This window comes from Schistocerca americana, chromosome 2 (assembly GCF_021461395.2).
Source record: "Schistocerca americana isolate TAMUIC-IGC-003095 chromosome 2, iqSchAmer2.1, whole genome shotgun sequence".
NCBI lineage: Eukaryota > Metazoa > Arthropoda > Insecta > Orthoptera > Acrididae > Schistocerca > Schistocerca americana.
In genome coordinates, this window is record NC_060120.1 from 699,914,220 (window position 1) to 699,939,172 (window position 24,953).

Genomic DNA, 24,953 nt, shown 5'->3' on the forward strand with positions numbered 1-24,953 from the left:
AAATGTAAGCACAGGACTGCTCACTATGAAGGACAACAAAAGGGGACGTAGAATTCTGTCGACATACCGCTGTGCTGTAATAGTGCCGCGGGTGGCAACCAAAGTGATTCTGCTATTCAAACAAATGCCACCCCAGCCCGTCGCTCCTGGGCGTCGTGTCGCACCCCTCCGCTCTCGGGGCCGTCTCCATACACGTCTTTACTGATCATCGCAGTTCAGTTCGAAGCGATGCTCAGCAATGAATTCTACTCTAGTCAGTGAGATCTGCGGGCTTTCAAATTAAATTAAATGATCAGTGGTGTGGCCCTCAACTATGCACCCTCTGACTCAGAGTTGAAATATTAAAGTTTTGGCTGGCTTCGTTGTCTTATTATTTATGAACAACTACATAGCTCGCGAGATAGTCACTTCTAAACGCATACTACCTCTTTACTGCAGAAGCCACGGAAATCTCACAAGTGCACAAGTCGACACTACGAAATATTTCTATCTCCCGCGACCGTGCGTCCGTCGCGCCGTACTGTCCAGGACTCTCCCGTGCCCTCTCCTGTACTCCCCAGAACTCCTCTGTCCTCTCTCGAAATGATGCTCCTCCCCCACCTCCATACAGTCTCTCCACGTTTCCTTTTGGAACGTTCGCTGTGATTGGCTAGAGCGATCCCAACCTGTCTCCAAGCCAACGCACGTTCACAAACATAATGAAACACATTCGAAATTCTGGATTTACATTTAAATAACTTGAAATTAAATAAATATTCTTACGGCTGGACCATAAACACACTCTAACACACATTATCCAATACACAAACAAATTAAATAAACATACATCAAAGTAATAGCAACAAAAGGTAGGCCAGTAGCCTAATGTCTCTGTGCTTTCTAAAACACAGTAAATAATTGATCAGTTTCTTCATGAATAGTTTATATCGGATATAAACAAAGACATAGATGAATATATATATATTTGTAAGCATGCTGCTACCGTTTTGTCGTGTAACTGTGGGGTAGTTAGGGCCTGACGTGATCGATAGTAATCGGCCACTTTGACCTCCAATAACTCATGTACTATTCAAGTTACATGCCTGTAGTATATACCAATTTATGTTTACACTAATAGCTTCATGAAGACACATCGATCGACAAAATCGGTTGAACCGTTTAGATTTTGGAAATTTGTTGCTGGGTGTTACTTGTATAAATTATTGTCAGATACTAAACTTTAAACTAATAAAGATATTGAAAATCTGATTACACCATCAGAATCGTCGTGCAAATAATGGTAATGTAAATTTTTCTTTTTGATGTATCATGATTCCTCTGGCTGCTATGAATTCCTATATTATCTGTGAAACGTCTGCCATTAAGGTTTCACAAAGTCCACCATCTTTGCCACTCCCGGCATGTCTCCTTCATCAACACAGCGTCACCATGGAATTCCTAGGCATGCAGTCCCTGAACCCCAGCTAACGTTCGGCACCATACGGCCGCCAACGAGCCGCGGCCCGCCGAGAGGGCCCAGCCAGATTACAGACCGAAAATGTGTCTGGAGACGTCCCGGACAGCGGTGGTATATCAACCTGACTGTCACTCGCCATACGGCTCGACAACCAGAAGTGATAACCTGGGGTCCCAATTCTTTACATAGTAAGACCATTTTGGTTGCCATCCATTTACTGTATTCAATGGCCTGTTCTGTTGCGCTTTATGGAAAGTCATCCTGAGCTTACATTACACCAAAATTATGCCCACCCGCACACTGTTTACATTCGTGCTTGCCTAAACTTACCTTGGCCACCAAGGTCGCCAGATCTTTCCCAAATTGTGAACTTTTGGAGTATTATGGACAGGGCCCTCCAACATATCGGAATTTTGACCATATAATGCACCAGTTGGACAGAATTTGGCACTATATGCTCAGGAGGATATCCAATAAGGGTGACAAGAAACACTTAAATGGTTATCAGCCAACTTCCTTACTGACAACTTTCTCCAAAACAATTCGAAAAACTAATGTGCTCAAGGCTAATCCTACGTATAAGTAGAAACAATTTCTTTAGCATATCACAGTTTGGATTCCAGAAGGGTTCCTTGACTGAGAATGTCATTTATACATTCGCTCACCAAATATTACAAACCTTAAATAATAAAATATCACCACTTAGTATTTTTTTGTGATCTTTCCAAGGCGCTTGATAGAGTAGATCATGTTACTCTCTCAGAAAACTTAACTTTTATGTAGTTGACGGCTCTCCACACACTAGTTTAAATCATACTTACCAAATGCAAAAAGTTGTCCTGAATAATTCAAACAACGCTGGACTGGGGAGAAATCACAAAAAGAGTCCCACAGGATTCAACTTTTGGGTCCACTCCTATTCCTTGTATATGTGAATGACCTGCTTAACACTGAACAGGCAGAGTTGGTATTTTTTACGGACGACACTACCGTTACAATAAGGAAAGCAACAGAATAGACTGTAAATGATGGTTTTCGCAGAATTATTGAGTGGTTCTCTGAAAATGGACTCTACAAAGATTTTGAGAACTATATTCAGTTCTGTACAACAAATATAATCATACCAATAATTATTGCACATGGACAGGAGTTCGTAAAAATGCGGTAAATAGCTTAGAATGCTTCAAATTTTTGGCTGTACACATTGATGAAAGCTTGAACCAGACAATTAAATTCAGCTACTTTTGCTCTACGATTGTTAGTCTTGGGCTAGTCTTGGAAACAAACGAATCAATTTTCTGACATTGTTTGCATATTTCCACTCGAGGCTTTAGGTATGTTAATTCTACTATGGCAATACATGAACTCGCCAATCCATCACTATTTGAGAACAGTGATATTCATACCTACAACACTAGCTATCATTGGCTCAGAAAGGAGTCTAATAAACAGTAACAACATTTTTGTCGATTGATCATTAACATAAAATGTCTGACAGGTAATAAGCATGTTTTAAATCTAACCTAAAATTCTTCTTTTCCTCAGACGAATTTCTTTTTAAAACTGGCTGCCTGTACAAACAAAAAAGAACTTGTTTTTAATTGTAGTTTCATGAGCAAAGCTAAAAATTAACGTGCTCATACCCCATAAACTGATTCGTTCCGCATCATCTCGACAAAAGGATTGCTCTAATGATCTATGGAACATGTAATTGACTAACTATCTAAATAACTAACTTGTATCCGTGGTTGCCAAACCTTAACTTAGCCAGAAAGGTCGCCAGATCTATCCCCAATTGAGAATATTTGGAACATTTTGGACAGACCCCTCCAACCATCTCGGGATTTTGACGATCTAACGCGCTATTTGGCAAAATCTGGCACGATCCCCCTCAGGAACAACTCTGTCAGTCAGTGCGGTTTTGGGGCGGCGAGAACACACCGAGGATGAAGAAAATTAAACACCGCGTGTGGTCAACCACAAAAAGTACAGATCATGCTGGGCACGATCATGAGTATAACTGAGGAATTTGCTATTTTATGGTGACTTGTTGTATTTAATAGGTTGAGGGAGGTGGATTTTCTCACATGTCTCTAAAATTGGTTTGAAAGTTGATGCACAGATACGCGAAACTGAAATGCCGCACCGAGAAAACAGTGCAGCGCTCTTCACAGGATTTTGTGTGTGTCCAAGTATGGTGAGGTGTTGGTATGGAGCCACGTCGGAAGTGGCTTCACCATATAAGAAGTCCCACAATTGCCAACGAAATCGTAGAGGACCAGAGACGGTGAGGAGGAAAATTGTTCTTCTTCTCTACCTAAAAGCTTTACGGCCTGGAACATTGTCGTGATGCACTAGACAGTCCGAACGTCACAGTGCAGGTTATCCTTTTTGTATAGCAACTTGCTTAATCGTTTTTGCACCTGAAGAAATTTTTCCTGGTTAATATGGTAACTAGGGGAACAAAATCATGGTGATATGGCCTTTCATGCTGAAAAACCTAACCAAAATTGTTTTAACGTTGATTCTCACCTGTATTGCTTCCTTTGGTCGTGGTGAAGAAGCAGTCTTCCACTGGCTCGACTGTAGATCGTCACACACATAACGTTTTCGTCGCTTGTTTCCCTAGTTGAAAAAATAACGTGATGTTAATAAGATGTTCTATCACGCCCGTAGCTACGAAATCGCTGAACACGTAAAACGGCAATTAGAAAAAGAAAGCTCAGACGTAACTGACGCTTCCATACGGCTGACCGTTGGTTCACTGATTGAAAATAGTAGATAAACATTGTGGGAGACACCATCACTCCAACTCTTCTTCCAACAAGAAACGAATTATAAATCATCCACCCTGATACGTCACAACATTAAGAACAAGGCAAGACCCCAACCACGACTTTCTCCCTGAAGTAGTGTGGGAAGGCGAGGCTTGGGAAGGACGGAAAGAACACTTTGTTACACCCATTCCCATCGGAAGGGAAGATGAACAAAAGTGCTTTATTATAGAAAGCAGGACATACATGGATTGGACAAAAAGACTATAACATCACGAGAAATGCATGCTTGATAATAAATGCAGACGTTAGCCAAGGCTTAAGATAAAACTAAAACTAAACTCCGTCCGAACAGGCCAAGGAAGGCCCAACGGTACCGACCGGCCGCCGTGTCATCCTGAGCCCGCAGGCATCACTGGATGCGGATATGAAGGGGCATGTGGTCAGCACACCGCTCTCCCGGCCGTATGTCAGATTACGTTACCGGAGCCACCACTTCTCAATCAAGCAGCTCCTCAGTTTTCCTCACAAGGACTGAGAGCACCCCGCTTGCCAAGAGCGCTCGGCAAACCGGATGGTCACCCATCTAAGTGCTAGGCCAACCCGACAGCGCATAACTTCGGTGATCCGACGGGAACCGGTGTTACCACTACGGCAAGGCCGTTAAGCCTTAAGATGGCGCTGTTGTATTTGACCGAACGGCACCTGTGCAATGTCCTCAATGCGTTGCAAGTGTCGGCCGTTGTGAGAACGAGGTTCTGTGGTGCGTTATGTCTGAGCTAAGAAAATTCGAGCATGTGCAAATTGTTGGTGCTCATACGGTGGATGCTTCCGTGACCAAGGAGGTCGAAGTATTTGGTGTTTGAAGGGGCACCTTGTCCAATACTTATCGCATACAGAGAAAGCGGAAGACATCATACAATAAGCCACAACGCGGACAAAAGTGGGTGTCGGGTGATCGTGACAGACGGTCATTGAAGAGGACAGCTGCAAAATCATTGCGGAACTGAATGTCGCACTCGGGAATTCTGTCAGCGACAAAACAACGAAGGGAGCTCCATAAGTAAATCACTGCAGTGCAACCTGGAATCCCTAAACCACACATCAGTGACGGAAACGCCTGTAACAGGAAAACGTGGTGCCGAAGCCATAGAACCTCGACTTTGGTGCAATGGAAGAATGTTATTTTTGCTGCATGAGTCTTGGTTCACACTGTTTCCATCGTGTGGCCTTTTGCGTTACAAGAGTGAAACATGGCTGGCGTTTTGTGCTGTTTTGGGCAGCTAAATTGCGGTATTCCACAGGCTTCAAATGGTTCAAATGGCTCTGAGCACTATGGGACTTAACTACTGAGGTCATCAGTCCCCTAGAACTTAGAACTACTTAAACCTAACTAACCTAAAGACATCACACACATCCATGCCCGAAGCAGGATTCGAACCTGCGACCGTAGCGGTCACGCGGTTCCAAACTGACGCGCTTAGAACCGCACGGCCACACCGACCGGCCACTCCACAGGCTTCATAGTTGCTCTGCAAGGTAGCTTTATTGCCAAGGACTGTGTGACCATAATGGTTCATTAGGTCCATTCGATAGGAAAATGTTTGTTCCCCAGTGATAACGCTGTGTTGCAAGAAGACAGGGTTCCTGTTCACACATCTCGGATCGTCCGAGACTGGTTTTCTGAGCTCGAGGATAAAATGTCGCATCTCTCTTGGCCACCAAACTCACCTATCTATCGATCGCTTGAGCCTTGTCCCGCAGTTACGCAGGGTCAGCCATGGTTAATCAGATTTGGCATGTTAATGTTTAAGGGATGGCCGGATGCCCTTCCTGCCGCCACCCTGTACCCCCTGGGACCGAATTAGTGTACCCCAACTGTCTTCGTCGAGCGTAATCCATGGAATAGGGCGAAAGTGTTCAGACGTCTGCGAGCCGTTTAACTGAGGCGGAACGTGGGGACCAGCCCGGTATTTACCTAGCGGGATGTGGAAAACCGCCTAACAACCATACCCAGGCTGGACGGCACCCATCGACCCTCGTCGTTTATCCGCCGGGCGGATTCGATCCGGGGCCGGCGCGCCCACCCGAGTCCAGGAAGCAGCGCGTTAGCGCTCTCGGCTACCCTGGCGGGTTGGCGATCACACTCACCACCATCTCAATATTATTGAGCCTTAGTGGTCTACTTTGGAGAGAAGGGTGCGTGATGGTGATTTACTTCCTTCAGCTTTACCTGAGCTCAGCCTTTTTTCAGGAAGAGTCTACATCTACATATATACTCCGCTAGCCACCAAGCAGTGTGTGGCGGAGGGCACAATTCGCGCCGTCATATCCCCCCCCCCTGTTCCACTCGCGGGTGGCGCGAGGGAGAACCGACAGTCTGAACACCTCAGTACGAGCTCTAATTTCCCTTATCTTTGAATGGTGATCATTGAGCGATTTGAAACTTGATGGTAATAATATATGTTATAGTAATATATGGTATCAGATACCTTTGAAAATCGTGCAGGACCTGTATTTATCCATTCCGCGACGACTGGAAGCTGTTCTGAACGCCAGCGTGTTGCCTACACGGTATTAGCCATGATAATATGTTGTGTTTTTTATATTTCCGTGTTTTTGTCCACCCCCTGTGTACTGATGACCTGGAACATTACGACCACTGCCCACTTCGAGAGTGAATGTTGCTTTCTGACGTTGGGGCCATTTGATGCAGTAATGAAAGTTTGTAAGCCGAGCAGAGAAGAATGGGGAATCGCTATAGCATCGATGAAAATAAGGAAATCCGTTAACAAAATGCCCTATTGTTATGGCCCGGCGCCTGGGAACGAAAACCTTAAAAACACCGAAGCTGATCGTCTGTTCTCACACTACAGTCGTGAATATCTTCGGGATGGGGTTGATGGACGGTGAAGCGACGAGTAGTTGACAAGGTGTTAGACGACTGCTCCTCAACACAGACCCAAGAGGTCGGAGTGCTGCCCACTGTGCAGAGCAGGTCGGTGATTTGTGGCAGACTGACGACAGAGTACAGGCACAAGTATTTCTAAGTATACTGTCCAGGGCACATTGTTGAACATAGGGTGTTATCTTGTCGACCCAACGACATCGTCAATTACGACTGTAGTAGGCACGGGGTCATCTAGAATGGATCATGAATCAACGGAGACTTACGACCTGGTCGGGTGAATCACGTTTCTTGTTACACAAGATCGATGGTCGTGTTCGGGTACGCAGTGATCCAGGCGATCGGCTGCTCGAAACACGCACAGAGGCACGGATGCAGGCTGTGGAGGGGGACGCTACGGGGAACATTGACCTGGTATTACGTTGGGTTTTCCTATTTTTTTATTACGTAGCGGTAGCCTACACACCGTGGAGGCTAAGCTTTGTGGATCCTGTCGGAAGTGAGTGTCAGACTGAGGCGTAGCGCTTCGTACCGCGCCTGTGTTAACTAATAAGACAGTAGCTGGCGGGCAGCTTCAGACAATGGGTCATAGTTGTCGCATGACGGACCTGCCCCGATCCAGTAGCTAGTTGCGATCAGTTACGACTGTGGCCGAAAGTGGTCAGTTTCTTACGGATTATGAAATTATCAAGTAGTTAAAACATACTTTGGAAACAGAACTGTTGTTATTGTGGTTATTATGACTTTCATTAAGTAACGCTAATTTGTTTATTAATGTGAAAAATGGGGTGGATGGAAAGTAATATAATAAATGAATATCATCATGTCTACCAACTGAGTACACGTTAAAGTGAGAACTCTGAGTGTACAGAGAAAGTGAATTATACGCTCAGAAGAATTTTGTAATATACAACTAGCCGGTTTGTGGGTTGGGAAAACAAGTAACATAATGCGATAAATCTGTTAGTTAAACAGGGAGTTACACTACTGACCATTAAAATTGCTACACTACGAATATGACGCGCTACAGACGCGAAATTTAACCGACAGGAAGAAGATGCTGTGATACGCAAATGATTAGCTATTCAGAGCATTCACACAAGGCTGGTGCCGGTGGCGACATCTACAACGTGCTGACATGAGGAAAGTTTCCAACCGATTTCTCATACACAAACAGCAGTTGACCGCCGTTGCCTGGTGAAACGTTGTTGTGATGCCTCGTGTAAGGAGGGGAAATGTGTACCATCACGTTTCCGACTTTGATAAAGGTCTATCGCGATTACGGTTTATCGTATTGCGACATAGCTGCTCGCGTTGGTCGAGATCCAATGACTGTTAGCAGAATATGGAATCGGTGGTTTCAGGAGGGTAATACGGAACGCCGTGCTGGATGTCAACGGCCTCGTATCACTAGCAGTAGAGATGACAGGCATCTTATCCGCATGGCTGTAACGGATCGTGCAGCCACGTCCCGATCCGTGCGTCAACAGATGGGGACGTTTGCAAGACAACAACCAACTGCACGAACAGTTCGACGACGTTTGCAGCAGCATGGACTATCAGCTCGGAGACCGTGGCTGCGGTTACCCTTGACGACGCTGCATCACAGACAGCAGTGCCTGCGATGGTGTACTCAACGACGAACCTGGGTGCACAAATGGCAAAACGTCATTTTTTCGGATGAATCCAGCTTATGTTTACAGCATCATGATGGTCGCATCCGTGTTTGGTGACATCGCGGTAAACGCACATTGGAAGTGTGTATTCGTCATCGCCATACTGGCGTATCACCCGGCCTGACGGTATGGGGTGCCATTGGTTACACGTGTCGATCACCTCTTGTTCGCATTGGCGGCACTTTGAACAGTGGACGCTACATTTCAGATGTGTTACGACCCGTGGCTCTACCCTTAATTCGATCCCTGCGAAACCCTACATTTCAGCAGGATAATGCAAGACCGCATGTTGCAGGTCGTGTACGGGCCTTTCTGGATACAGAAAATGTTCGACTGCTGCCCTGGCCAGCACATTCTCCAGATCTCTCACCAACTGTAAACGTCTGGTCAATGGTAGCCGAGCAACTGGCTCGTCACAATACGCCAGTCACTACTCTTGATGAACTGTGGTATCGTGTTGAAGCTGCATGGGCAGCTGTACCTGTACGCGTCATCCAAGCTCTATTTGACTCAATGCCCAGGCGTATCAAGGCCGTTATTATGGCCGGAGGTGGTTGTTCTGGGTACTGATTTCTCAGGATCTATGCACCCAAATTACGTGAAACTGTAGTCACATGTTAGTTCTAGTATAATATATTTGTCCAATGAATACCCGTTTATCATCTGCGTTTCTTCTTTGTGTAGCAATTTTAATGGCCAGTAATGTATTTTGGTAATTGGGGATCTTCTAAACTTGTTCAGTTAGTAAATTCTTCAAAACAGCTGTTGTGATTGGTCAAATGTAAATGACGCGGGATTGCACAGTTCAATACTAATATCGAACAGGCTGTGATGTGTATCAGCGAATCAGAGGACAGTACGTTCGCGCGTATTTTGTGGGCTAAATAATTGCTGTATGAAGTCTAAAGAGTCAGTTCGAAACTCAGGCATCATCATGTTTGATGCGGATATAAGGATTTCTGAACAGAAGTGATAATTTTGCAGAATAATGATTAAAACTTGACCGTGCAGTGCCGCAGAGTGGAGGCGAACGTGTGAGAAAAACGAAAACGTGAAATTCCGATTTGTGACTTATGAGTAACCAAAATCCGCATGGCATGTTATACAGACTGTGATCGCAAACCGAACAGTCGTAATGACTACATTGTGTGATTTTTGAGCGAGCATTATGTCACAGATAATCCGTTTGGTAATCCTCTTGGTAACGGAATCGTTAAATTACAATAAGCTGGCTATTATGAATGACTGACATTGCCTATGGGTGTTGAACTATAATTTAAGATTACCACGAGTTTGGCAGTGCCTTTGTATCAAATAAGTCCCAATATATGAAAGTTTTCACTCACAAACTACATCATATTATATGCGCCCTCCCCCCCCCCCAAAAAAAAAAAACCTGTTTTAAATAATAACTATTACCCAACCACTTCACAGCTGCCGTTTTGCGTGGGAGCGCTGTGAGGTGCTTCCGTACTCTGCTATTCGCTGTTCTGAAGGACGCCTCAGCGGCCTAGTCGCGCATAATGAAAATGTACTATCGTTCCTGAACTGTACTTGCTGTACGGCAGCGGATAAAACAAACTTAAAACTGCATTATGTTCACACATTCTTCTGTCGAAAGACAATAGAAACGAACGCAAGGTAAATAACTTCTCTTTTGTTGCTGTTGTGGTCTTCAGTCCAGAGACTGGTTTGATGTAGCTCTCCATGCCACTCTATCCTGTGCAAGCTTCTTCATCTCCCAGTACCTGCTGCAACCTACATACTTCTGAATCTGTTTAGTGTATTCATCTCTTAGTCTCCCTCTACGATTTTTACCCTCCACGCTACCCTCCAGTACTAAATTGGTGATCCCTTGCTGCCTCAGAATATGTCCTACCAACCGATACCTTCTTCTAGTCAAGTTGTGCCACAAATTTCTCTTCTCCCCAACTCTATTCAATACCTCCTCATTAGCTATGTGATCTACCCATCTAATCTTCAGCATTCTTCTGTAGCACCACATTTCGAAAGCTTCTACTCTCTTCTTGTCTAAACTATTTTGTCGTCCATGTTTCGCTTCCATACATGGCTACACTCCATACAAATACTTTCAGAAACGACTTCCGGACACTTAAATCGATACTCCTTGTTAACAGATTTCCCTTCTTCAGAAACGCTTTCCTTGCCATTGCCAGTCCACATTTTATATCCTCTCTACTTCGACCCTCTTCAATTATTTTGCTCCCCAAGTAGCAAAACTGATTTACTACTTTAAGCGTCCCATTTCCTAATCTAATTCCCTCTGCATCACCCGATTTAATTCAACTACATTCCATTGTCCTCGTTTTGCTTTTGTTGATGTTCATCTTATATCCTCCTTTCAAGACACTGTCCATTCCGTTCACCTGCTCTTCCAGATCCTTTACTGTCTCTGACAGAATTACAATGTCATCGGCAAACCTCAAAGTTTTTATTACTTCTCCATGGAGTTTAATTCCTACTCCGAATTTTTCCTTTGTTTCCTTTACTGCTTGCTCAATATACAGATTGAATAACATCAGGGATAGGCTACAACCCTGTCTCACTCCCTTCCGAAACACTGCTTCCCTTTCATGCCCCTGTATTTTAGCCCTGCCACCTTCAGGATTTGAAAGAGAGTGTTCCGGTCAACATTGTCAAAAGCTTTTTCCAAATCTACAAATGCTGGAAACGTAGGTTTGCCTTTCCTTAATCTATTTTCTAAGATAAGTCGTAGGGTCAGTATTGCCTCACGTGTTCCAATATTTCTACGGAATCCAAACTGATGTTCCCCAAGGTCGGTTTCTACAAGTTTTTGCATTCGTCTGTAAAGAATTCGTGTTAGCATTTTGCAGCCGTGGCTTATTAAGCTGATAGGTAATTTTCACATCTGTCAACACGTGCTTTCTTTGGGATTGGAATTATTATATTCTTCTTGAAGTCTGAGGGTATTTCGCCTGTCTCATACAGGCGGTAGAGTTTGTCAGGGCTGGTTCTCCCAAGGCTATCAGTAGTTCTAATGGAATATTGTCTACTCCCGGGGCCTTGTTTCGACTTGGGCCTTTCAGTGCTCTGTCAAACTCTTCACGCAGTTTCATATCTCAAATTTCATCTTCATCTACATCCTCTTCCATTTCCATAATATTGTCCTTAAGAACATCGCTCTTGTATATACCCTCTATATACTACTTCCATCTTCGTGCTTTCCCTTCTTTGCTTAGAACTGGGTTTCCATCTGAGCTCTTGATATTCCTGCAAGTGGTTCTCTTTTCTCCAAAGGTCTCTTTAATTTTCCTATACGCAGTATCTATCTTACCCCTAGTGAGATAAGCCTCTACATCCTTACATTTGTCCTCTAGCCATCCCTGCTTAGCCATTATGCACTTCCTGTCGATCTTATTTTTGAGACGTTTGTATTCCTTTGTGCCTGCTTCATTGACTGCATTTTTGTTTTTCTGCTTTCATCAGTTAAATTCAATATCTGTTCTGTTACCCAAGGGTTTCTATTGCCCTCGTCTTTTTACCTCCCTGATCCTCTGCTGCCTTCACTGTTTCATCTCTCCAAGCTACCCATTGTTCTTCTACTGTATTTCTTTCCCCCATTATTGTTAATCGTTCCCTAATGCTCTCCCTGAATCTCTCTACAACCTCTGGTTCTGTCAGTTTATCCAGGTCCCATCTCCTTAAACCCCATCTTTTTGCAGTTTATTCAGTTTTAATCTACAGTTCATAACCAATAGATTTTGGTCAGAGTCTACATCCGCCCCTGGAAATACCTGACAATTTAAAACCTGGTTCCTAAATCTCTGTCTTAACATTATATAATCTATCTGAAACCTCCCAGTATCTCCAGGCTTCTTCCATGTATACAACCATCTTTCATGATTCTTGAACGAAGTGTTGGTTATGATTAAGTTATGCTGTGTGCAAAATTCTACCAGGCGGCTTCCTCTTTCATTCCTTACCGCCATTCCATATTCACCAACTACAATTCCTTCTCTTTCCTTTCCTACTATCGAGTTCCAGTCACCCATGACTATTAAATTTTCATCTCTCTTCACTATCTGAATAATTTCTTTTATCTCATCATACATTTCACCAATCTCTTCGTCATCTGCGGAGCTAGTTGGCATATAAATTCGTAATACTGTGGTAGGCGTGGGCTTCGTGTCTATCTTGGCGACAATAATGCGTGCACTATGCTGTTTATGGTAGCTTACCCGCATTCCTATTTTTTTTATTCATTATTAAACCTATTCCTTCATTATCCCTATTTTGATTTTGTATTTATAACCCTGCATTCACCTGACCAGAAGTCTTGTTCCTTCTGCCACCGAACTTCACTAACTCCCACTATATCTAACTTTAACCTATCCATTTTCCTTTTTAAATTTTCTAGCCTACCTGCCCGATTAAGGGATCTGACATTCCACGCTCCGACCCATAGAACGCCAGTTTTCTTTCTCCTGATAACGACGTCCTCCTGAGTAGTCCCCGCCCGGAGATCTGAATGGGGGACTATTTTACCTCCGAAATATTTTACCCAAGAGGATGGAATCATCATTTAACCATACAGTAAAGCTGCATGCCCTCGGGAAAAATGACGGCTGTAATTTCCCCTTACTTTCAGCCGTAGTACCAGCACAGCAAGGCCGTTTTGGTTAGCGTTACAAGGCCAGATCAGTCAATCATCCAGACTGTTGCTCCTGCAACTACTGAAAAGGCTGCTGCCCCTCTTCAGGAACCACACGTCTGCCTAGCCTCTCAACAGATACCCCTCCGTTGTGGTTGCACCTACGGTACGGCTATCTGTATCGCTGAGGCACGCAAGCCTCCCCACCAACGGCAAGGTCCATGGTTCATGGGGAGAGAACTTTTCTTTTATGGCCTAAAAATTCAGCAGAGCGTGTAGGAGACAACGGATTTTTGTTATACATTCACTTTTAACACGTTCTTTTAAATGAAACCGTTGAAAAAGGAAAATAAAAAAGTTGTGTTACGATCTAAAATTTGAAGCGATCGTGTCATACTTTAGAAATTAATACGTACTTTTACAGAGTTGCGTTCAAAATTAAAATTAAAGTGTCGTTTTATGATCTAATAACTTGAATGTGTAGCTGATAAAAAAAGCCTGTTCGGTATTAATAAGTGAATCTACACGAAAGCGGAAGAGATGAAAATGAAACTAACTAATAACTACACACAGACGAACTAATAACTAAATACTGACGAACAAACACAGAACTGGATTTTCTGCTACATAATTGTACAGACTAGTGTAAAAAAATCAAATTTGTTTTATAATCTAATAGCTGACGTGTAAAGCTGTAGGGTCTGTATAGCTAGATGCTGCATAATAAGTGTTCACAATACCTTCAATCCATGTAAGGACTGAACAATTTTGTACTGCCGCTACTACTCTCACCATAGCTCTTTATAACGGTATTAGCAAAGTTTTTACGTATTTATTGACAGAACTGAACTACGTTATTTATTAACACTTTTCCATCTGAGTGTACTCTCCGATAACGTACATTTCCGCGATTGCTATACATTTCAGCTACTACAGTATTAGTGTGAATTGCCTACAGCGCCCAGCGGCCTGGATCATTCGGGTATTGTTTAGTACTGTCGGACGCCTTCGGTCACGTTTGCACGTAGACGAGGTTTAGTTCCGCATTTGGTTCAAACAGAAGGAAACGTTCAACAGGTTTACCATTCTCGTTCACATATCTTAAAATGAAAGGTAGTTGATCTATATGCGAAATGTCCACAGTAGAAGGTGCAGTGCCAGAAATATCATCCGTACTACTTGAACTCGAAATCGAACCAGCAACATTTTTTGCAAAAAATTTATCTACTCTGCCAAGCGTTTTTAGAACACTGTCTTCTCGTTCTTCGATAAGTTCCGAAATGCCGCCCCACTTAATTTTCCACGTTTGCTTTTTTACTGTTATCCATGTTAAGCCACTTACAAAATTGTCAACCAACATTCAACAAAAGACAAAATATTGTAAAAGGAAAGAAAGAAAGAAAGACTGTATACATTTCTAATCTTACTACACCGCACACGAGCACAAAATTTTTTACTTTAAACACGGCACATGAGCACAAAGATTCTTCCTTTAAACACGGTGCGGTGAACTGACGAACTCGGATTACTCGACGTAACTGTGCTCTGAAGGAACGACAATGCAGAATAATTTAATTTCATTGTCGCCAGTTTCTCTGTTGTCAGTGAACAGTAGAAGCACACCTGCCGGCTGGAATTCGTCACGTAAAGAAAACGGGACAGTCCCTTTTTTGGCTTTTGTTTCCCGCGTTGCCGGAATTTTAGTTGGGACACAAATATGTTCTGAATATTCTTGACAATGTCATTCTAATTTAAAAAGCAAATAATTTTTGCAATTTCTTGCGGTGAGGTGTGCTGGATCTTATCCCACTCATTCTTATAACATTTTAGCGATTTCTGTGGGCAGAGAAGACAAGCTACAAAGTTTAAGTAGTCTTGTTGCCACTTGATGTGGTGTATTGTCATTTGTGTGAACACCACTGCTATATCTACATTCAAATGCACCTTTTGTTCCAATAGAAAATAAAAATAGCCTTTCCTCGTACAAGAAAAGCTTAATTAAGAAGTTCAATATAAAATTTGTAGCGCCACATACTATTTGATTGCACAGAGTGGGAACTTTGATATCGTGCAGGCTGCAGTACAATAAATGAGACAAACGAATGTTAGTTTCTTCTTCTTTTTTCGCCAAAAAAAGTAACTAAGTAAATAAATAAATAAAATTTTTAAACTGTCGTGAAGTGTATTTCACACATTATTCGGTATTCTGCATATGCTCTTTGCGTATAAACATGTGTTTAAAAATGTAAAACATTCCCAGTATCAACATATTTTGTTAAATGGGTGTCATTAAATCAAAGCTCAGATATTGAAGACCATAGGGCTGGCTCTGAGCACTATGCGACTTAACTTCTGAGGTCATCAGTCGCCTATAACTTAGAACTAATTAAACCTAACTAACCTAAGGACATCACACACATCCATGCCCGAGGCAGGATTCGAACCTGCGACCGTAGCGGTCGCTCGGTTCCAGACTGTTGCGCCTAGAAACGCACGGCCACTCCGGCCGGCGAAGACCATAGGGCTTTGACATTAATTACAGTAATGGGGGGTTGACTTGATTCTTCCCCGTAATTTCTACAAGAAATTTAAGTAAAGTTGGGTTAACATACTGAGGCCCACACATGTTACAGTATTTAAGAAACTGCCGATTAGTTTTATCACAGCTTTTGAGGGGTTCTGGTATTTTCAATGGGGAAAATATGATAGGGTTAAGTAGAAGCCGGCAACATTCTCGGAATAATAATAATGTTTCAAACATTGTATTGTAGATTGCCGTCCTGACAGGTTACTTCAAAATATTTTGAACAATCATGAAGAAGATACCAGACAGTAACCCAATGTTAAATTTCCATTCAGTCACCAAGTAAACTATGTATATTTCCAAGCTTCTATTGTCGAATTTCGTTCTTAAGGCTTATTTAAACTGGCAAGTTGTTTAACAATACTAAAATTTTTGTCGTTTGCAAGCGCAGTTATTTTAAACCGTAAAAGGTTAAAATGAGTACAGAGCAAAAAATGTTACCCCCCTTAAGGTGCTGCTCCTAGTCCCGTGTCTAGCGGGCCTATATGTAAATCCGCCACTGGTTGTACTACAGCTTTTCCAGTAGAGCAACATCATTTGTCTTCAGTAGAGAGGGCGTGCGGATCGCAGTGCAAAAGAAGAAATCACCGCAATGCGAGCGAACATTATTTCTGTAGGAAGAGCAAACACAGCAATCGCGACTTTGCAAGGCAAAAGGTACATATCACTACCATTGCAAATATTTTTTGATAAGTTACAGGAATAAGTCAGGGACCCAAGTACTGGTTATTATAAGGAGAGATAAAAAATTTTCCGTTCTAAGGCCGCACAGTTCAGAATCGGTATTCCAGTCAGGCAAAATCGCTCTGAGCATTGAGACAACTATGCCACCAACGCAAGAGGTTGTACCAGTTTAAGAAAACACTGTGTACTGCTGCGTGAAGAAGTCCATAACTACCTGCTGCACATCCTCGTCTGACAGGAATCAAAAAAAGTGGTTCAAATGGCTCTGAGCACTATGGGACTCAACTGCTGTGGTCATAAGTCCCCTATAACTTAGAACTACTTAAACCTAACTAACCTAAGGACATCACACACATCCATGCCCGAGGCAGGATTCGAACCTGTGACCGTAGCGGTCGTGCGGTTCCAGACTGTAGCGCCTTTAACCGCTCGGACACTCCGGCCGGCTGACAGGAATCGTCGGCACTTCAAAGGCTTAATGGACCGGAGGCGTGATAATCGCATAGGGAGGGAACAGGTTTATAGGACAGGTGATCGAGTGTCTTCCACTTGAAAAGGTTCGTAATGGGTGAGGCTGGCCTCCCAGACTGAGCACCGTCTTGAGTAGAATCGCGACCAACTTGGTGCACCATTCCACAACAGTGGGTTTCGACAGGCGTGCTGCCCCATACACATTCTTCATCTCCGATGGATGGATGTCAGTGTTTGTCCTTCGGTAGCCAAGAAAAGAACAATAGCACGTTGGTCCTGTTTAGACGCATTTAGTAATAACGTCCTCATAATTCGAGCTTCTGTCTGTACGACACGTGCGTCGGAAAGATACGAATGCCACACTGATTTCTTGCTTACAAGCCGGTACTTATATATCAACATCGGAGTAGCGCTACGTTGCATATACGCTTCAGCAACGTCGTCAAACGGAAACTTTTTGATCGCCCTCTTATATTAAAGATTGCCGGCTAATTTTCTTCTTAATCGTTGACGCAGATACATCACATACGTGCCAGCGATACCATTGTGCCCAGCGGCAACAATATCCAGTTCGCTGGGTTCTTGTTATTAAATTACTCACACCAGCAATACACATGTGACTTTGCTGTAAGGAACAATTTCTCTTAAAAATAAATCCACTGCTCCTGGAAAAAAGAATCTGACTGGCTTTTTCCTAGAAGTTGTTACTAATACTTCAATGAAAGTGATTCTTCTGTTAGAATGCGAAATATACACTCTTGGAAATGGAAAAAAGAACACATTGACACCGGTGTGTCAGACCCACCATACTTGCTCCGGACACTGCGAGAGGGCTGTACAAGCAATGATCACACGCACGGCACAGCGGACACACCAGGAACCGCGGTGTTGGCCGTCGAATGGCGCTAGCTGCGCAGCATTTGTGCACCGGCGCCGTCAGTGTCAGCCAGTTTGCCGTGGCATACGGAGCTCCATCGCAGTCTTTAACACTGGTAGCATGCCGCGACAGCGTGGACGTGAACCGTATGTGCAGTTGACGGACTTTGAGCGAGGGCGTATAGTGGGCATGCGGGAGGCCGGGTGGACGTACCGCCGAATTGCTCAACACGTGGGGCGTGAGGTCTACACAGTACATCGATGTTGTCGCCAGTGGTCGGCGGAAGGTGCACGTGCCCGTCGACCTGGGACCGGACCGCAGCGACGCACGGATGCACGCCAAGACCGTAGGATCCTACGCAGTGCCGTAGGGGACCGCACCGCCACTTCCCAGCAAATTAGGGACACTGTTGCTCCTGGGGTATCGGCGAGGACGATTCGCAACCGTCTCCATGAAGCTGGGCTACGGTCCCGCACACCGTTAGGCCGTCTTCCGCTCACGCCCCAACATCGTGCAGCCCGCCTCCAGTGGTGTCGCGACAGGCGTGAATGGAGGGACGAATGGAGACGTGTCGTCTTCAGCGATGAGAGTCGCTTCTGCCTTGGTGCCAATGATGGTCGTATGCGTGTTTGGCGCCGTGCAGGTGAGCGCCACAATCAGGACTGCATACGACCGAGGCACACAGGGCCAACACCCGGCATCATGGTGTGGGGAGCGATCTCCTACACTGGCCGTACACCACTGGTGATCGTCGAGGGGACACTGAATAGTGCACGGTACATCCAAACCGTCATCGAACCCATCGTTCTACCATTCCTAGACCGGCAAGGGAACTTGCTGTTCCAACAGGACAATGCACGTCCGCATGTATCCAGTGCCACCCAACGTGCTCTAGAAGGTGTAAGTCAACTACCCTGGCCAGCAAGATCTCCGGATCTGTCCCCCATTGAGCATGTTTGGGACTGGATGAAGCGTCGTCTCACGCGGTCTGCACGTCCAGCACGAACGCTGGTCCAACTGAGGCGCCAGGTGGAAATGGCATGGCAAGCCGTTCCAAAGGACTACATCCAGCATCTCTACGATCGTCTCCATGGGAGAATAGCAGCCTGCATTGCTGCGAAAGGTGGATATACACTGTACTAGTGGCGACATTGTGCATGCTCTGTTGCCTGTGTCTATGTGCCTGTGGTTCTGTCAGTGTGATCATGTGATGTATTTGACCCCAGGAATGTGTCAATAAAGTTTCCCCTTCCTGGGACAATGAATTCACGGTGTTCTTATTTCAATTTCCAGGAGTGTATTTGGACATTCTTTACCAGAGATTAATGTTTTATGAATCGTCATCTTGATCTTAATCAATAAAAATTTTGTGAATGTAAAGACACATATTTGGATTTTCAAACTTTTTTCCAACACTCTTGTATTCCTTAAAATGAGAGCAGTTCATAGTTAGCAAATTTAATTCTTATCTTTAGTATTTAATCCTACTTAGGCTCGAACTGAAAATAATATTAAACTCTTTTTTTATCTCCAATGAAACTATCAGGCAGCCAAAAAGATAAGTATCAACCAAAATTGCTTAAGTAATCGATGTAAAAAATGTTCATGGTTGCTATCCACTTATTAAAAATTAAACTTTTCCACTTTACACACAAAACACGTTTATTGCTTGTTTCACTTACAGCCTCGGTGTAGCACTCTGAGCCATAAAATAATCCTGTTTCTACTTTAACCTATTGCTTTCTCTCGTAGCTACACTACAAAATAATTACAACAAAAATGATCTCTAACTGAAGGCGTCACTACTCTCCTTGAAAAAAAACAAAAAAAGAATGAAAGAAAGAAAAGAAATTCCACAGTCTACTCTAATCTCATTCCCAGAATACTACACAAATTAATCATCTCAAATGCTGCCCATTCAAGCTTGAAATAGACGAAGCGTTGTAGATCGCCATACCTTACTGTGAAATGATATGAATGTGCGAGTCTTCGCTAAATACATCTTCTCTGGACCTCAGACACTAAGGAACTCTGTCAACTTTTGACAAGACCAAATAGAACAACGCTTCAATCCCCTTACAACAATCCGTGCCACGATTACAACGAATGTGCCACACGTGGCCAAGTTAATTTATGATTAATATAATATTCTGGGCCAACTTCGCTTCTCTCTGGAGCTAAGGCGGCTGGTTACTTTACTGCCCGCCGGATACTGCCTCTTCTGTACTTGAACATCTCGTGGCTCCTATCACTCCCACGCCATGTCACTGCATATGCCAATGAAACAGATAGCAATAACTACATTAAACACTCACCATTACTGTAAATAATGGTTACTCTTTTTTTATATACTTTTAGATGTGTAATGTTTTTGCCACGAACTGCCTACATTAGTGGTCTCCCTCCCAAGAAAATGTTACGTTACGTAAATGGTGCTTCACACTTCATGGGATCTTAGTAAATAATCGAGATCAGCATGGTAGCTGTGGACCACACGAACGTTATTACGAATCACCAGCAGCCCTCCATCTTGATATCATCCCCGACGGCGATGGCATTTGCCATTACGCGAGAATCGTGTTGTAGTCGTTTACGGGGTATGATAGTGAACGCACGTTGATGCCTTGGCCACAAAATTTGCCTGGCCTGAGCCCGATGGAACACATCGGGAACACTGTCAACCACCATCTCCGCGCTCACAAAGCATCAAGCCGTAATTTACGGGGGTTGCGTGACCTGCGTACAGACATCTGATGCCAGGGACCTCCGGAAACCTATGAAGGATTTGCCTATTCTATATCACGCATAGTCATTGCTATATTGCTTTCCAAACGTGGACGAACAAGAAATTAAGCAGTTGGTCGTAATGTTTAGCTCGTCACCGTGAACTCTGACGGCTCTACCACAGTGTTTCCGGGGCTATGCCTCACCGTTGCCAGTAAAAGAAACAAAAAACTTTTTTTAATAGAAACAACCCTGTCGGAACACAATACCTGACGGTAGAAGAGTTATGGAAAATGTCAATATTTCTTGTATTAATTTCTTTTTGTATTCAGAGATACAGGGTGACAATTATTGAACTATACGAAATAAAATCGTCATTACTTCTGAACGGTTTGCGTTAGGAAGTTCAAAATGCGATACTGGCCACGGGGCATGATGAGAATTACTATGCGCACGCATGGTATGGTTTAGCGACGAATCCCACTTTCATTTGGATAGGTTCGTGAATAAGAAAACTGGCGCCTTTGGGGGACTGAGAATCCGCATTTCGCTATCGAGAAGTCTCTTCACCCTCAACGGGTGACTGGGTAGTGTGCAATGTCCATTCATGGAATAATCGGTGCGATATTCCCTGATCGCACGGTGACTACCGAGCGGTACGTGAAGGTTTGGGAAGATGATTTCATCCCCACTATTCAAAGTGACGCTAATTTCGATAAGTTGTGGTTCATGCAAGACCGAACTCGACCCCATCGAAGCGGGAGAGTGTTTGATGTCCTGGAGCAGCACTTTGGGAATCGCATTCTGGCTCAGGGGTACCCAGAGGCCACTGGAAGCCGGCCGAAGTGGCCGTGCGGTTAAAGGCGCTGCAGTCTGGAACCGCAAGACCGCTACGGTCGCAGGTTCGAATCCTGCCTCGGGCATGGATGTTTGTGATGTCCTTAGGTTAGTTCGGTTTAACTAGTTCTAAGTTCTAGGGGACTAATGACCTCAGCAGTTGAGTCCCATAGTGCTCAGAGCCATTTGAACCATTTGAAGAAGAGGCCACTGGGATGGGCCTCGACTGGCCGCCATATTCTCCGGATGTGAACGCATGCGACTCCTTTCTGTGGGACTGTATTAAAGACATATCTGTAGTGACGTTTACATGTTGAATAAAGTGTGTGCACCCCCGTAGTTTGTAACTAATTTACAGTTTTTTTCATATAGTTCAATAATTGTCACCATGTATGATTTCAAAGAGAGCAGGTGCAATCATGTCTCCCTACTAGAAACAAAAAGCTACAGACGCTCCAGAACAAAAATCTCTACGCAAGTGCTGTATTTAGAATAGGAAGTTGGACTTACACCTTTTTATATATTGTTAAAGCAGCAGATCGTTATATGCTCTGATTTTTTAAGCGGTGTCCTTTGTTTCATCGTATTGCTGTAGGTTTTCTGAGCTGTAGAGTAGCCGGCCGCTGAGGCCGAGCGGCTTGTAGGCGTTTCAGTCCGGACCGCGCTGCTGCTACGGTCGCAAGTTCGAATCCTGCCTCGGGCATGGATGTGTGTGATGTCGTTAGGTTAGTTAGGTTTAAGTTGTTCTAAGTCTAGGGGACTGATGACCTCAGATGTTAAGTCCCATAGTGCTTAGAGCCATTTGAACCATTTTTGAGCTGTAGAGTGCAAGATCCTCTGAGAGAGTCTGAAAAAGAAAACAGTGCTGTTGATCAGAAAGTTAATCGTGCACTGGACGTCGTAGAGAACTGTATTTGCTATTTGTGAAGACGATGACTGTCAAGTGAATCTGGATACAGATGACACGGAAGCAGTGAGAGAAAAGAGAGATTGTAGGCTGCGGATCCATGTTATGTTCATCGTCTTGCAGTTCAGTAATTTGGAATATTCAAATGTCACACTCAGTGGAAATTGTATAATGTGGGAATTCGACATCATTGTTATTAAATTGTCTTTAGCTACAAACCTGAGAACATTTGAAAATAATATTCGCACTGAAGTAGTGTGGAAAATTCCATAGAGTCAGTACGAGTGGCGCTTTTTAATTTTTCACAAAACCTTAGAAATAAAAAGATTTTTATACAAATCGTTTTATTGTTTCTCAAAATTTTTCGCTTTAAGTTTATGCAGTACACTTAATTCCTCAAAATTAGCCTTGTCGTTTTGAAACGGTTCGATGCCTTATGTAAATGATTAAGCTCGCTGTCCACGAAGATAACGTAATAAACAGTAACGGATAGGCGATATTTCAGGCGAATGTGGGCAACGAGACTTTAATTCATTGTTTTCCTCTATCCAATAACCAACTACCACGTAAATTGAAGGTGGAGTGGGGGGAGGGAGGAGAGAGAAAGGAAAGGGAAGGAATTCATGGTGTCAGCTGCATCGGGACTTTATGTGGAGTCAGTGGCGACGAGTGAAAATGTGTGCCGGACCGGGATCCGTACCCGGCGTCCCCTGCTTACTAGACACTTGCGATAATCACTGCGCCACCCGGACACAGCGCATATCGCAGTTGCGTAGGTTCGGACATGTCTGAAAGCAAAGACTCAACGCATTCAGATAACTGATTCGTCTCGATGGCCTATGAATCCAAAGCGTTCTGTGCGAATGCTCAACCACGTCCGACCTCCTCCGGAAATCTCAAAGTAGCGAGCGAGGATGACATGGACAGGGATTGCGGATAGATGGCGCTAGGTGGGAATGTGGTCGGTCGGGAGGCGTACTGACATAAAGTCCGCGCAATTGCGATAAACCCCGTGTCGGGGTGACGCAGTGGTTAACTCAACTACCTAATAAACAGGGGATTCCGGCTTCAAATCCTGGTCCGGCACACATTTTCACTCATCGCCCTTGACTTCGCATAGAGTCCCGATCCAGTTGACAAACTCCTTTCCTTTTTCCACCCTCCCCTCCCCCCGCCCTCCATCTTCAGTTTACATAATATGTATCACATCTGCGGATTCCGCGTTGTGTCTGTTCTTTCGGACAGGTCACCACGCATTCATATAAATAACCGATTGTAGGACGTGCTGTGTGACAGCTGGCTCTGTCATGATAAGTAATGATGTCATGTTTACGGTTGTTTTTCATGATCTCATCGAAGACTTGTGGTAACCGAATTGTTGTATAACATGCAGTACTTCTGTTCTCAAAAGTAGTGGTCGACACATGTTCAGTGCAACTAAAGAGACACGTGAATATTTTCTCGGAAGACTTTCGCCAACGAAGCACTTTCGTTGGTTTCTCGGTTTTTTTGGAACATCCAAACAGTTTACTGGCGCCTAGTTGCCAGCTCTTGCGAATATATTTTAGCCTGCTATTACAGTGTTGTTTACATTTCCTGTGTCAAATGTTTTGAGCACTTCGTTACACAAATTGCCGTTACCCTACTTTTATTTTTAAGAGAAAAGTGTGCTCAATATACAAGTTTTAAGGATTTTTTTGTCTTTGCTGTATTCTGTTTTACTTTTTGTTTCCTTCGTACACATTTTTAAATAATTGTCCGCACTGCACAAATTTACACTCTTCAATCGGTTCGTGGAATTTGTCATTGGTATATATTCTAAGATGAAAACTGGGTTTGCGAGTCTTGTTGTTATAGATCTCTAGTTCCTCCATTCTCTTGTACAGCTCTCATGGTCTGTCTCCTTCCTCTTCTCATCCATAATGTTGATCTGTTCCTGGTATGGTCCTGTGGAAGGTAGCCAGAATTGTAACTACATGTTCTCAATAAAATAAGTCTCTTTCACGAGTTCATATGTAAGTCAGGATGGTACTGTTTTTCCAAATCTTAGTATCCATTCCATAAACATCATTTTTCTTTTTTTTCTGTTCATATCGCCGACGTCTTCTGGCTATCGGACCCTTGGCATACTTTGTTTAGGTTTGTAAAGTCATGTGAACTAGGTCATTTACCTTGAAGTGATATAATTGACCTTCCGATGACGTCATCAAGCCACGCGCCGAGATTTTGTTCGATGACATAACAAGACACACCCCTTTTTTCGATGACATCATCAAGATATTAAAGAGAAACTTAAAAAATTGTCGGAAAATTGAAAAAAAATTAAAAATTTAAACATACACACCCACGCACACGCATGCCCAGGTCACAGCTACACGTTATTGCTGTAGTCAGAGGTAGTGAAACTCAAATATATTTTTGT

General features: G+C 43.7%; 1 protein-coding gene across 2 annotated transcripts in view; it reads right to left on the reverse strand.

Annotated features, from left to right (window-relative positions):
- Positions 1–24,953, reverse strand: part of LOC124595134 (uncharacterized protein C1683.06c-like) — a 200,176-nt gene that overhangs the window by 144,824 nt on the left and 30,399 nt on the right. The window contains exon 2 of one of the 2 annotated variants that reach the window (XM_047133731.1): positions 3,989–4,081. The exons of the other annotated variant lie outside the window; for it this stretch is intronic. Within the exon in view, the coding sequence (XP_046989687.1) occupies positions 3,989–4,081 (93 nt within the window). The remainder of the gene's footprint in view (positions 1–3,988; positions 4,082–24,953) is intronic. 2 annotated transcript variants of the gene reach the window in all.